At 43.7% G+C, this 15901-nt stretch overlaps 1 protein-coding gene across 6 annotated transcripts in view; it reads left to right on the plus strand.

Annotated features, from left to right (window-relative positions):
• The window catches only part of LOC109903395 (engulfment and cell motility protein 1), a 197993-nt gene that overhangs the window by 85871 nt on the left and 96221 nt on the right, over positions 1-15901 (plus strand). For 3 of the 6 annotated variants that reach the window (XM_031788887.1, XM_031788888.1, XM_031788886.1), the window contains 7 exons: positions 1640-1680; positions 2045-2117; positions 2278-2328; positions 7172-7341; positions 10898-10933; positions 13059-13158; positions 13610-13761. In XM_031788887.1, coding sequence (XP_031644747.1) covers positions 1640-1680; positions 2045-2117; positions 2278-2328; positions 7172-7341; positions 10898-10933; positions 13059-13158; positions 13610-13761 — 623 coding nt within the window. Of the gene's footprint in view, positions 1-1639; positions 1681-2044; positions 2118-2277; positions 2329-7171; positions 7342-10897; positions 10934-13058; positions 13159-13240; positions 13248-13609; positions 13762-15901 lie in introns of those variants that run through there. The other 3 variants (XM_031788890.1, XM_031788889.1, XM_031788891.1) reach the window with 2 other exon arrangements.

Below are 15901 nucleotides of genomic sequence, written 5' to 3' on the forward strand. Positions count from 1 at the left end.
GGAGGTAGAGAGAGAGGGAGGAGGTAGCTAGAGGGAGAAGGTATCGAGGTAGAGAGAGGGAGTAGGTAGCGAGGTAGAGAGAGGGAGGAGGTAGAGAGAAGGAGGAGTTAGCGAGGTAGAGAGAAGGAGATGGTAGCGAGGTAGAGAGAGGGAGAAGGTAGCAAGGTAGCGAGAGGGAGAGGTAGCGAGAGGAGGACGGGTAGCGAGGTAGCAGAGGTAGGTGGTTCGAGGTAGGAGAGAGAGAGAGGAGGTAGAGAGAGAGAGGAGAGAGAGAGGTAGAGAGAGGGAGGAGGTAGTTAGGTAGAGAGAAGGAGAAAGTAGCGAGGTATAGAGAAGGAGAAGGTAATGATGTAGAGAGAGGGAGGAGGTTTTCTAGGTAGAGAGAGGGAGGAAGTAACGGGGTAGAGAGAAGGAGAAGGTAGCGAGGTAGAGAGAGGGAGGAGGTAGCAAGGTAGAGAGAGGGAGGAGGTAGGTAGAGAGAGGGAGGAGGTAGCGAGGTAGAGAGGAGGTAGTGAGGTAGAGAGAAGGAGAAAGTAGCGAGGTATAGAGAAGGAGAAGGTAACGATGTAGAGAGAGTGAGGATGTAGCGAGGTAGAGAGAGGGAGGAGGTAGCGAGAGGGAGGAGGTAGCAAGGTTGAGAGATGTAGAGGGGTGGGGGAGGTGGAGAGGGGGGGTTAGGGGAGATAGAGAGGTAGGAGGTAGAGTGAGAGAGGGTGGGGGGAGGGGGGTGGGGAGAGAGGGGGAGATAAGGAGAGAGAGGGGGGAGGTAGAGTGAGAGAGGGGGAGGTAGAGCGAGAGAGGGGGAGGTAGAGAGACTGAGCGAGAGAGGAATAAGACTGTTTGAGGCCTTGGTAAGGGTACAGGAGGATAGGGAGAGAAGAGGTGTGTGTGTGTGCATGCAGTGTTACAGAGTACCCCCTCTTCCCTGCAGTACACTCTCAGAGGAATGGGGAACACTGCAGTAGAGAGAGTTAATACTGGCTGTCACAGTCGTTCCATAACAGACAACACCACTCCCTCCCTTGTTCCCTCTGTCTGGAGAGAGACTTTATAGCTGTACACAATACCATTTGAAATCTTTTATGGAACTATAATGATGTACAGATGGTTGTTGATTCAACAGCAGAACATATGATCTGCATCCCAAACAGAACTCTATTCCCTATATCGTGCACTACTTTTGACAAGAGCCCTATAGGCCCTGGTCAAAAGTAGTCCACTATGTAGGGGAAAGGGTGCCGTTTGGGACTTAGGCCTGGCTGTCCAGATCCTTAACCACTGACCACTATAAAGCTGTACCACTCCACCCTGCATGATGTTATAAACATAGACTGGTCCCAGATCTGTTGTTGCCATCTTGCCAACTGGCGTGATAATGAACATAGGATTTGGAAAGACCGCACAAACAGATCTGGGACCAGGCTAGTTAAAATGATCTCTGAAGAATCCTCTCTGGTTCTATCTGAATCTCCTTTCACGTTATATAAAGTAGTTGTTCCCGAGCAGTGTATTTCTACTGTATCCTTCTCCGATAAAGTCAATGTTACCCCACTTCCATTTGAAGTAGCTGTCCTTAAAGGTCCTTGTGTTCTAATGAGGATGAACTGTTGTTTCTGATTACTCATTCTTCTTTTCTCAGAAAAAGCCCCTTTCGGCCATTATAAAAGAAGTCTGCGAAGGGTAAGGAAATGTTTCTCTCTCTCTCTCTCTCTCTCTCTCTTTCTCTCGCTTTCTCTCTCTCTTTCTCTCTCTCTCTCTTTCTCTCTCTCTCTCTTCTCTCTCTTTCTCTCTCTCTCTCTCTCTCTCTCTTTCTCTCGCTTTCTCTCTCTCTCTCTCTCCCCCTCTCTCTCTCTTTCTCTCTCTCTCTCTCTCTCTCTGTCTGTCTGTCTCTCATAACCTTCATAGAAATGCTCATATTTATGCATTTCTGTGCTGTGTTTAAATAAAAAGGCTCTTGGGTCTAAGTGTTTCTCTGTCATTGAGAGATGCAGTGTTCTTTCATTTCAAAGTTCAGAAGTATTTTGTTTTACATTTTCGTTTTCAGATGGTCTTTGGGGAACCACGAAAACTTTGCTCTGCAAAATGCTGATTCCACTAATTTCTACATCACAGAAAAGGTTGGCATCTACTTTCTTGTTATCTCTGTCATATTGGACTAAACAATGATAATATGCATATTGATTTTAATGTTCCAACTCAACAGTAAAGCTGTGTGTATTGTATATATGTTAAGTCTGAAATCACACCTCAAAGTTGTCCCTTTTCTTGTCACCGCAGAATCGCAATGACATAAAGAATGGTTCGATACTGCGACTAACAACATCTCCTGTAAGTTTTGGTTATATACTCATCAAGTGGTCCTAAAACATATTGGAAGAGGGAGAGTCTTTGAGCTAAATAAGGCTAAATCTTCTTTTGATATTTTTAACCTTTTCTCTATTTAACAGTGAAGTTGAAACTCACATTTCAGAGTAAAGGGGAATTTCAGAGTTAAGTGGAAAGACACATTTTATGGTTAAGTTAAATGACTCATTCAACTTACACAACCATTCGGCCATCCTGCCTTCCTGTTCGTAACATGAAGATTTAGTTAGATACTGAGCATTTTGACTGAGGGTGTTGGCCATCCTGCCTTCCTGTTCGTAACATGAAGATTTAGTTAGATACTGAGCATTTTGACTGAGAGTGTCTACCATCCTTATCTTAACATCTTAATCTCGCCTGTCCCCGCCTCCCTCCCTCCCATCCTCTTCCTCTAACCCCTTGGATAGATAGAGAGGGTGAGAGGCCTGGAAGAGTGTCTGCCATCCTTATCTTAACATCTTAATCTCGCCTGTCCCCGCCTCCCTCCCTCCCATCCTCTTCCTCTAACCCCTTGGATAGATAGAGAGGGTGAGAGGCCTGGAAGAGTGTCTGCCATCCTTATCTTAACATCTTAATCTCGCCTGTTCCCGCCTCCCTCCCTCCCATCCTCTTCCTCTAACCCCTTGGATAGATAGAGAGGGTGAGAGGCCTGGAAGAGTGTCTGCCATCCTTATCTTAACATCTTAATCTCGCCTGTCCCCGCCTCCCTCCCATCCTCTTCCTCTAACCCCTCGGATAGATAGAGAGGGTGAGAGGCCTGGAAGAGTGTCTGCCATCCTTATCTTAACATCTTAATCTCGCCTGTCCCCGCCTCCCTCCCTCCCATCCTCTTCCTCTAACCCCTTGGATAGATAGAGAGGGTGAGAGGCCTGGAAGAGTGTCTGCTGTTAGGGGGAAATTCACTCAAGACGGGCCCATGCAGAAACGTCTGCTCCAGTATACTCTAAGGGTTAGATAGATTTATTTAGTTTTCACCTTCTTTCACCTGCATTCTTGTTATGGCCTGGCTTCTCCCTTGAAGCCAATAACAGTCCAAGCTAATGACATGACTGTAAAGGAGTAGCCCTGATTTAGCATACATACTGTATAATAGATGAGCAGCACCATCCACACAAGACCTCAAGAACTGTATACAGATGTAGGATCTTACTTTGAGACAGTTTGCTACAGCAGGAAAATAACCCTGCAGCAACAGGAAATATGAACTATTATGTGGATTATAATTAATGTACATTTTGGTAGGGGTTGATACATTTTTTGTAAGGGAAAATCAAATTTCAAAATTGAAATTACAATCTTCAGAAGCCTTTTTAAACCTCAAATAAACGACTTATTGTGAATGTTCTGCATTGCAAAGATCTTACATCTTTAACACTGCTCTCTCTCTCTCTCTCTCTCTCACTCTCTCACTCTTTCCCCCTGCTACCAGGCCCAGACTGTACTCTATAGGTTGTCCAATCAAACTCCTCCCTCTCTCTACCTCCTCTCTCTTGTAGGATGGCCAGAATTAGGGTGACTAAATCAATGGAGGCCTGAAAAAAGTGGTAAAAAATCAGGAGAATAGCATTGTGTCAGCTAGGTTGGATGCTGTGCGAGAATTAAGGTCATATTTCTTCTTGAATTCAGGATATAAAACAATATAGAGGTAAGATAGATATAGATTTTGAGACATTTCATATTTTAGTATACACTTTTCATATTAATGTAAAATTCCTCTTCATTTTCGAAGATTTCTAACAAAAACAAACTCTGTGAAACGTGACATGCTAATTTAGCTTTTTGTGACACCCTAAAACAACTTTGCATATGACTACCACAACATATAAACTCCTCAAACGACTACCACAACATATAAACTACTCAAACGACTACCACAACATATAAACTCCTCAAACGACTACCACAATATATAAACTCCTCAAACGACTACCACAATATATAAACTCCTCAAACGACTACCACAACATATAAACTCCTCAAACGACTACCACAACATGTAAACGACTACCACAACATGTAAACTCCTCAAACGACTACCACAACATATAAACTCCTCAAACGACTACCACAACATATAAACTCCTCAAACGACTACCACAACATATAAACTCCTCAAACGACTACCACAACATATAAACTCCTCAAACGACTACCACAACATGTAAACTCCTCAAACGACTACCACAACATATAAACTCCTCAAACGACTACCACAACATATAAACTCCTCAAACGACTACCACAACATATAAACTCCTCAAACGACTACCACAACATGTAAACTCCTCAAACGACTACCACAACATGTAAACTCCTCAAACGACTACCACAATATGTAAACTCCTCAAATGACTACCACAACATATAAACTCCTCAAACGACTACCACAACATATAAACTCCTCAAACGACTACCGCAACATGTAAACGACTACCACAACATGTAAACTCCTCAAACGACTACCACAACATATAAACTCCTCAAACGACTACCACAACATATAAACTCCTCAAACGACTACCACAACATGTAAACTCCTCAAACGACTACCACAACATATAAACTCCTCAAACGACTACCACAACATATAAACTCCTCAAACGACTACCACAACATATAAACTCCTCAAACGACTACCACAACATATAAACTCCTCAAACGACTACCACAACATGTAAACTCCTCAAACGACTACCACAACATGTAAACTCCTCAAACGACTACCACAACATGTAAACTCCTCAAACGACTACCACAACATGTAAACTCCTCAAACGACTACCACAACATGTAAACTCCTCAAACGACTACCACAACATGTAAACTCCTCAAACGACTACCACAACATATAAACTCCTCAAACGACTACCACAACATATAAACTCCTCAAACGACTACCACAACATGTAAACTCCTCAAACGACTACCACAACATGTAAACTCCTCAAACGATTACCACAACATGTAAACTCCTCAAACGACTACCACAATATGTAAACTCCTCAAACGACTACCACAACATGTAAACTCCTCAAACGACTACCACAACATGTAAACTCCTCAAACGACTACCACAACATGTAAACTCCTCAAACGACTACCACAACATATAAACTCCTCAAACGACTACCACAACATGTAAACTCCTCAAACGATTACCACAATATGTAAACTCCTCAAACGACTACCACAACATGTAAACTCCTCAAACGACTACCACAACATGTAAACTCCTCAAACGACTACCACAACATATAAACTCCTCAAACGACTACCACAACATGTAAACTCCTCAAACGACTACCACAACATGTAAACTCCTCAAACGACTACCACAACATGTAAACTCCTCAAAAGTTGCTGGGATAAAGCTGCCGCTCTGTTAGAGCTCGGTGCTTATTATCAGATGTATTAGGTTAGAAATCTGACTTTTTGGATATGATGTTAATGATATGTTAGAGAAAGACCCCATGGAATGATTCAGAACATGAAGAATCATATTTGCCTTGGTAAAATGTAACATAAGGAAGTGATATTTCATCACCAAAGCAGGTTTTCACCTACTCTGGGCAGAGTGAGTGGGCACTATTTTCTCTCTCCTTTCGACTAGCCTGGGTACTAGTTTGTTTGTGTCATCATGTTTGGCATGACAAGGAGTGGCACAAACAGGTACCCATGCAACCTTATGACGCCAGTCTCAGACAGCTGCCTTTTCTATTACCCCTGACTCGACCCTATGTACAGTGGATATACGGTGAGCTCCAACAGTTTTGGGACAGTGACACATTTGTTTGTTTTGGCTCTGTACTCAGCATGCAATGACTACATTAAGCATGTGACTCTACATATTTGTTGGATTTATTTGCTGGATTCATTATTTTGGCCAAAAATTATCTGAAACTCAACCAAAACAAACTGCAAATGCGTACAAGTTTGAGGAGTCACAAGCTTGATGTAATCATTGCGTGCTAGGAATAAGGGACCAAATACTAAACTTTTGACTACTTTAATACACATAAGTGAATTTAACCCAATACTTTTGGTCCCCTAAAATGGAGGGACTATGTACAAAAAGTGATGTCATTTCTAAACAGTTCACCTGATATGATTGAAAATACCCTCAAATTAAAGCTGACAGTCTGCACTTTAACCTCATAGTCATTGTATAATTTCACTGTATGTGTACACATATATCCACATACATGCGTACACTGAGTGTACAAAATATTAAGAACACCTTCCTAATATTGAGTTGCACCCCAAACCACCCCCTTGCCCCCTTTTGACCTCAGAACAGACTCAATTTGTCAGGGCATGGACTCAACCAGGTGTCAAAAGGGATGCTGGCCCATGTTGACTCCAATGCTTCTCACAGTTATGTCAAGTTGGCTGGATGTCCTTTGCGTGGTGGACCATTCTTGATACACACGGGAAACTGTTGAGTGTGAAAAACCCAGCTGTGTTGCAGTTCCTGACACAACCGTTGCGCCTGGCATCTACTCCCATACCCAGTTCAAAGGCACTTAAATATTTTATTGTGTCCATTCTCTCTTTGAATGGCACAAATACACAATCCATGTCTCAATTGTCTCGAGGCTTACAAATCCTTCTTTACAGCCTGTCTCCTCCCCTTTGTCTACACTGATTGAAGTGACATCAATAAGGGATCGTAGTTTTCACCTGGATTCACCTGGTCAGTCTGTCATGGATAGAGCAGGTGTTCTTAATGTTTTGTACACTCAGTGTATATCCGGTGTATAACCCCTGTCTCTGCCCTCTCCCCGGCTGTCTCCCCCCTCCCCTCCAGTCTCAGACAGCGGCCCAGCTCCACGAGAGGATCCAGTCATCCAGTATGGATGCCAAGCTGGAGGCTCTGAAGGACCTGGCCAACTCTTCCAGAGACGTCACCTTCGCCCAGGAGTTCATCAACCTGGACGGCATCTCACTGCTCACACAGATGGTGGAGAGCGGCACAGAGTACGTACTTCCTCTCTCCTCCTTTCCTTTCCCTTCTTTTATTCTGTCTTTTCCGGCAGCCTCACCTCATTCCCAAGCAGTGTTCTCTTAAATGCTGGTCTGCCTCTGTCTCTGCTTGTCTCACTGGGCTTTGGGCCTGGTAAGCTGTCTGTGTCCCAGATGGCATCCTATTCCCTATATAGTGCACTACTTTTGATGCAGGGCCAATAGGGTTCAGGGCAAAAGTATAGGGTGCCATTTTGGAAGCGGTCTCTGTCTCAGCGGAAGGTTACGGCGGGGGCAGGAAGTGGCAGGAAGTGGCATTTTGCTGAGGTGGAGTTTCTCCACCGTGATGTTGACTGGAACCCCATGCGGGGAGGAGGCAGGGGGAGAGGAGAGCCAGGGAGGGAGAGGAGAGCCAGGGAGGGAGAGGAGAGCCAGGGAGGGAGAGGAGAGCCAGGGAGGGAGAGGAGAGCCAGGGAGGGAGAGGAGAGCCAGGGAGGGAGAGGAGAGCAAGGGAGGGAGAGGAGAGCCAGGGAGGGAGAGGAGAGCCAGGGAGGGAGAGGAGAGCCAGGGAGGGAGAGGAGAGCCAGGGAGGGAGAGGAGAGCCAGGGTCATGCTGTGTGATTGCAGAGTCAAAACACACATTGGAGACTCACACAGTCAAAGCAAGACACACACATACACACACCCTCTCTTTCTCACACACGTACCCCCCCCCCCCCCCCCATTCAATCACACACAGTCAGCCGTCTCCAGTCACCCCACTGTACTGAACAGCCCTGAATCCAACCAAATGCTTGTCTTTCCCAGCAGACCCTCATTATAGGCTAGCCCAGGGCTCTGGAGACAGCGTTTACTGGCTGAGAGGGCGTCAGTGGTCTGAAACACACACACACACACAGCTACATGACATCCTCATTAAGCCCCCAAGCCCAGAGAGACTTCCCAGTCAGTAGCAGCTCCCCTGATACAAACACACACTCTCTCTGATAGACCAAACACACACACTCTCTCTGATAGACCAAACACACACACTCTCTCTGATAGAACAAACACACACTCTCTCTGATAGACCAAACACATACTCTCTCTGATAGGCCAAACACACACTCTCTCTGATAGACCAAACACACACTCTCTCTGATAGACTAAACACACACTCTCTCTGATAGACCAAACACACACTCTCTCTGATAGACCAAACACACACTCTCTCTGATAGACCAAACACACACTCTCTCTGATAGACCAAACACACACTCTCTCTGATAGACCAAACACACACTCTCTCTAACTGGAGGCACAGCTGAACTCATCTAACTCTGACACGGAATGACATATAGTGTATATCCCCTCTACAATAAGAACTAGAACCTTCCATTCTGTTAGTGTATCTCCCCTCTACAATAAGAACTAGAACCTTCCATGCTGTTAGTGTATCTCCCCTCTACAATAAGAACTAGAACCTTCCATTCTGTTAGTCTACAAGAAGAACCTTCCATTCTTGTACAGGGGAGGTGAAGACCCATTGTATTGCACCCATTGTATTGTTCTATGTTGCTCTGTCTGTATGCTACGTCTTGCTTGTCCTATGTTGCTCTGTCTGTATGCTACGTCTTGCTTGTCCTATGCTGCTCTGTCTGTATGCTACGTCTTGCTTGTTCTATGTTGCTCTGTCTGTATGCTATGTCTTGCTTGTCCTATGTTGCTCTGTCTGTATGCTACGTCTTGCTTGTTCTATGTTGCTCTGTCTGTGCTACGTCTTGCTTGTTCTATGTTGCTCTGTCTGCATGCTACGTCTTGCTTGTCCTATGTTGCTCTGTCTGTATGCTATGTCTTGCTTGTCCTATGTTGCTCTGTCTGTATGCTACGTCTTGCTTGTCCTATGTTGCTCTGTCTGTATGCTATGTCTTGCTTGTCCTATGTTGCTCTGCGTATGCTCACTGCTCATTGATTGTCTATATTGTAATTGTTTTTAATAACCTGCCCAGGGAATGCGGTTGAAAATTTGCCGGCTGACTAAAACCGGCACTTTTACTGAAACGTTGATTAATGTGCACTGTCCCTGTACAATTTAAATGAACTCAAACCCACCACATTTACATTTAGAATGTGTGCCTCCCAAGCAACACCCTATTCCCTAATATACTGCACTACTTTAGACCAGGACCCATAGCAGTGTTGACATGTCTCCCTTTACTGTATAGATTGATTGTGCCATTTAAAGCAAAATTATTTATTTTGTGATCTTGATTTAAATGTTCTTAATGCAAATGTTCTTAATGCAAATTCATTTCTCTATTAATAATTTAACCTCTTTCATGCTCTTATAAGCAGTGCTGCCCACTTAATTCCCCCATGATGCATACTGCCACCTCAGGCCTCTTTCTTGAAATATGTTTTATGTAGATTACTCCTGCGTCAACAGAGCGTAGCCCCGGAGTTTGAAAGTGCAGGCGTGTGTGTGTATCATCTACACTCCTCATCTACATTCCTGCTGACCGACTAGTGTAATATGATAATTCACACGCTTAGGAAAAAGAGACACCAGGGAGCAGTACTTTCTAATATCCCAGTCTGGGGCATGACAACATGCTGTATTAATGTGGGATACCGGATCAGTGATTGAAAGAAGTTTTGCGCCCCCTATTGGTGTAGTAACATAGCCGATACATTCCTGAACTGCTTAGAATGTTCCGTAGAACCAACTTCAACTGGCAAACATTTTGGATCCTTGGGAAATGTTAATTTTGTAGCAAGCTTACTGTTTTGTCACAAAACAAGATGATGTTAAGGTCTCGCATGAGAGTCTTTTTGTTGTTTAAATGTATTGTTGGCCATTTTTGGTCAGTTTGTTGCCATCTTTGCAAAAAACGCCTGTTGTCTGTCTGTCTTTCTTTCTTTCTTTCTTTCTTTACTCCAACTGCTTCCCAAACCATACTTCGGCTTTGTTTGTCTGTCTATCTCTCTGTGCATGTTATTTGAGTGTGTTTATTTGGTCAAATATCCTCCTCCACTTCTATCACCATCTTATCTCTACCCATTCCCCTGTGTTAACCAGAGCCCTGTATATCTTTATGGCTTTGGTCTCAGTGTAATTCTGTTTGGCCAAATGTGTTGTTCTCTGTATTGTATCACATGTTACTGGAGCAAGTCAGCCTTGTGTTGCCATCTACATTTGAGATGTCACTGTGAAGCTCTGTTCACATCCTATCCATCTCCAACCTCCATGCGTCTGGGCTCTGGGGCCATATGTATGAAGCATCTCAGAGTAGGACTGCTGGTTTAGGATCAGGACTGCTGGTCTAGGATCAGGACTCTCCTGTCCATGCAAACTTATTCATTACGAAAATCCCATACAGCCCCCTGTTCTGGTCTTATCAGAAAGAAGCTACAGTGACAGATCGTACACACACACACACACACACACACACACACACACACACACACACACACATGCACGGGCAATGTGTCTATTGTCTAACCATAGCCTCCATCTGTCTACTATGACTTGAGCCCCTTCTTCCGTGGTCATTGTTCTCCTCTGATGCCAAAGTTTCTTAAATCTTTGCAGACGCTATCAGAAACTACAGAAGATAATGAAGCCATGGTAAGCCCTCCCTTTCCCTTCCCCTCCCCAGTCAGATAACTACCCTGACTGGCTTTGTACTCTTCCCTCTAATCTACCCGGCAACTGAGTCTGCATGATTCAAAACTTATTTTAAACTGATGGGAAACAACATGGCTGCCATCGCTGGCTTTCTTCTTGAAATCAAACTTGTTTGTTTTGTTTATCTCTGGTTACATCCCAAATGGAACCCTATTCCCTACATAGTGCACTACTTTTGACCAGGGCCCAGGCCCTATATAGGGAATAGGTTGATATTTGAGACTCATCCTCTGTGTACCATGTAACCGAATCAGCATTGTTCTCAAATTTTTGCATGAGGTATTGGGCAATTGGTTGATGTTCAAAGGGAACTTGATTTGATTTGATTTGAACTAACTGCATACTCTTGTTTCACGTGGGACATTGTTTTGAAGAGCACCATGACAATGACTCATAAGGAAACTCACAGGCCTAATTCAGAAATTCTTCTTGGATTCTTGGTTCTAAACTTGATGTTAAAGGGTGTATTCACTAGTAACCAAACGGAAGCTAAACAGGCTGAAACGGGGAGGGACCTACCTGAACTTTTAGAAACAATTAGAAACACTTGTTTTAGTTCCAAAACGTTTTTACATCGTAAAACGTTTTTGCTACAGTTTGCCCTAATGAATACACCCCTTTTGATGGGCACTTTAATGTTAGGTGTTGGTGGTGGTGGGTTGTTAGAGATGTTAATTGGGCAGTCCTTTACACCCTATTCATATGAATATTCTGCAGTTCACTGTCCTCGCCCTGTAGTGTAAAGACATCATTCTGTATTCTTTCGTCTTGTCAACATGTCGTTCTTACATCTTAAATGAGTCAACTTTTTTGTTACAGGTCTATTGCATTAGAATTGTATTTATTTTTAATGAACCTTTATTTAAACAAGGCAAGTCAGTTAAGAACAAATTCTTATTTACAATGACGGCCTACCTAGAATAATTTTAGTAGAATCATGTACTTACATTTACATGATCCTTTCATACATCACGTAACTTCCCACTGCCATGTGCAAACGCTTACTCACCCCAGTCCAACTGTGGACTAAGTACTACTAATTAGCCAAGTATTACTAATGAATGTGTCTGAGATGTGAGCCATAATGTTGTCTGTGATTGACCAAATGTGCTAATGAATTAACCGTATGTTGCTAAGCCTGTAATTGGTCTGGTCCTGCCAGTGTGTTATTAACCAAATTTTTGTTAGAATGGGTTTTGTTTTTACGAACTTTATATTATTTCTAATGTAGAATTCACATATATACATATTTATTTGCTTTTTTTATTATGTTTATGAAATGTGTTTGTACTTAAAAAGTACATATGGCATGTTGTTTTTTTAAATATTAAAGATGACTTTCAAGTCGGGCATTGGAGACTATTGGCCAACTTTATTAAATATGAAGCACTATTAAAATCTGACTGCAGGGGGCAATATTTGACAATATTTCCCACATGATATCTAGAGGTGTGCTTCACTGTTTTGATTTATACAGTTTTTCAGGTTTTTGTCATGACTAATCACACAGTTAAGAATTTCTGAAAATGTCAAAAACAGCAATTAATTTATATAATCTTCCTTTATTGCTTATCATTTGTATTTTTCTATTAGATTTATGTAGGCTGTTTTTCCTGTGAACTTCTGTTGGTGATTCAACATAACAAATTGTAACACTTTGCTTTCAGACCATTGGATAAAAATCTTCCAGGAAATAATAATGTTGCTTGGTCCTCCTTTGATGTCAACTATAGTCTCTACTAATAACTATCTACTAGTAACTGCATGGGAATGATTAATGAATGAATGCTCTCCAGCTACGTGGCTCTGCTCCCCTGCGCTGTCTGGCTCCTGCTGGCTCTCTGTTTCCTCCTGTTGTTCATGAAGGACTGAGTCATCTGTCTGACCCATCGGGAGCCGCAGTCGTCGTCCTCTCGCATTTCTGTGCCCTCAGCATACCTGGCTGTGGCTTCACCCTGTCCTCTCCTCCGCTCTCCCTGGAACCAAGGCTTTTGGCTGCTTAGCTATACGCGTGGCAGCACCAGTGGCAGAGACGTTTCTATTGGCTGTTGTTGTTGTGTTTCAGTTTCGGCGACTTGTTGTCGTTCACGCTGACAGCGTTTGTGGAGCTCATGGACCACGGCATCGTCTCCTGGGATACCTTCTCTGTCGCTTTCATCAAGAAGGTGCCTGCTCATTAAGTGTGTGTGGTGGGCGGGGCTGTGTGGTGGGCGGGGCTGTGTATGTGTGCTCTTCTGTCACCTTCATCAAGAAGGTACTCCAACAAACCAGTATCAAGTTGTGTTATAGATCATGTGTAAAAACCATGTGCTAAATGAGAAAGAAGGTGCACAAACTAAGTCATGTTGAATTGCGGATCATGTGTATGAACAAACTGAAAAATATGAATTAGAAAGGTGCCTGCTCTCAAACAGTTTATAACATATATTAACGCATGTTAATAACATGTTTGTAATACCACACACTGGAATGACATGATATTAAAGTGTTTGTAAACTTTGAAATACCTCTGAAATAGAGCCCATGTAGTCGCTGAATAACAATCCCCATGTGACTCTTTTTTCTTTTTTATTTGTATGTGTCTTCTCGTCAGTTACTAACACTTCTCTATTGCAGATTGCAGGTTATGTGAACAAGTCAGCCATGGACACGGCTGTGCTGCAGCGGTCCCTGGCCATTCTGGAGTCCATGGTGCTCAACAGTCAGGACCTCTACCAGAAGGTGGCGCAAGAGATCACCATTGGACAGCTTATACCCCATCTGCAGGGGTGAGCGAGAGCCGCACGGTCAACTGCACTCAGCTATATTATTAAATGCCTGAGATATAAATTATCCCTAATTGCAGATTACCGTGAAACACTCTTTAACCTTTAGGAAGATTTGGCAAAATAGATTTGGGGCCATATGTATCATGTGTCTCAGAGTAGAAGTGCTAAACTAGTATCAGGTCCCCCCTGTCCATATAACCTTTTTCCTTATGATCGAAAAGGCCAAACTGATCCCAGGTCAGCACACCTACTCTAAGACGCTTGATATATCTCTATTGATCTAATGAACTTAAACTCTCTAGTGTCCATGATTGGGAAGTACTGTAACAGAAAGAACAGGAAAGTAATACATTGAGAAACATGGCAGATAGATCAAGTGTATGTCTCCCAAATGAAACCTGTTTCCCTTTTATAGTACTTGGAACAGGACCCATGGGGAATAGGGTTCCATTTGGGATGCAACCTATATCCCTGAATGTGTAGTGAATAATAGGTTCAGCCCAGTGTGATTAGTACCGGCATGGCTGAGTAGCCACACTACTGACCACAACTACTGACCACAACTACTGACCACATCCGCACAACTACTGACCACATTTACTGACCACATCCACACAACTACTGACCACATCTACTGACCACACCCACACAACTACTGACCACAACTACTGATCACATCCACACAACTACTGACCACATCGACTGACCACATCCACACAACTACTGACCACAACTACTGACCACATCCACACAACTACTGACCACAACTACTGACCACATCCACACAACTACTGACCACATCCACACAACTACTGACCACATCCACCCAACTACTGACCACACCCACACAACTACTGACCACATCTACTGACCACATCCACACAACTACTGACCACATCTACTGACCACATCCACACAACTACTGACCACAACTACTGACCACATCCACACAACTACTGACCACATCCACACAACTACTGACCACATCTACTGACCACATCCACACAACTACTGACCACATCTACTGACCACATCCACCCAACTACTGACCACAACCACCCAACTACTGACCACATCTACTGACCACATCCACACAACTACTGACCACAACCACCCAACTACTGACCACATCTACTGACCACATCCACACAACTACTGACCACATCTACTGACTACATCCACACAACTGCTGACCACACCCCACACAACTACTGACCACATCCACACAACTACTGACCATATCTACTGACCATATCCACACAACTACTGACCACATCTACTGACCACACCCACACAACTACTGACCACAACTACTGACCACACCCACACAACTACTGACCACACCCACACAACTACTGACCACATCCACACAACTACTGACCACATCCACACAACTACTGACCACACCCACATAACTACTGACCACATCCACACAACTACTGACCATATCTACTGACCACATCCACACAACTACTGACCACAACTACTGACCACATCCACACAACTACTGACCACAACTACTGACCACATCCACACAACTACTGACCACAACTACTGACCACATCCACACAACTACTGACCACATCTACTGACCACATCCACATAACTACTGACCACATCTACTGACCACATCCACACAACTACTGACCACAACTACTGACCACATCCACACAACTACTGACCACATCTACTGACCACATCCACACAACTACTGACCACATCTACTGACCACATCCACACAACTACTGACCACAACTACTGACCACATCCACACAACTACTGACCACATCTACTGACCACGTCCACACAACTACTGACCACAACTACTGACCACATCCACACAACTACTGACCACATCTACTGACCATATCCACACAACTACTGACCACATCTACTGACCACACCCACACAACTACTGACCACAACTACTGACCACATCCACACAACTACTGACCACATTTACTGACCACATCCACACAACTACTGACCACATCCACACAACTACTGACCACACCCACATAACTACTGACCACATCCACACAACTACTGACCATATCTACTGACCACATCCACACAACTACTGACCACAACTACTGACCACATCCACACAACTACTGACCACATCTACTGACCACATCCA

This window comes from Oncorhynchus kisutch, linkage group LG14, assembly GCF_002021735.2.
Source record: "Oncorhynchus kisutch isolate 150728-3 linkage group LG14, Okis_V2, whole genome shotgun sequence".
Lineage (NCBI taxonomy): Eukaryota > Metazoa > Chordata > Actinopteri > Salmoniformes > Salmonidae > Oncorhynchus > Oncorhynchus kisutch.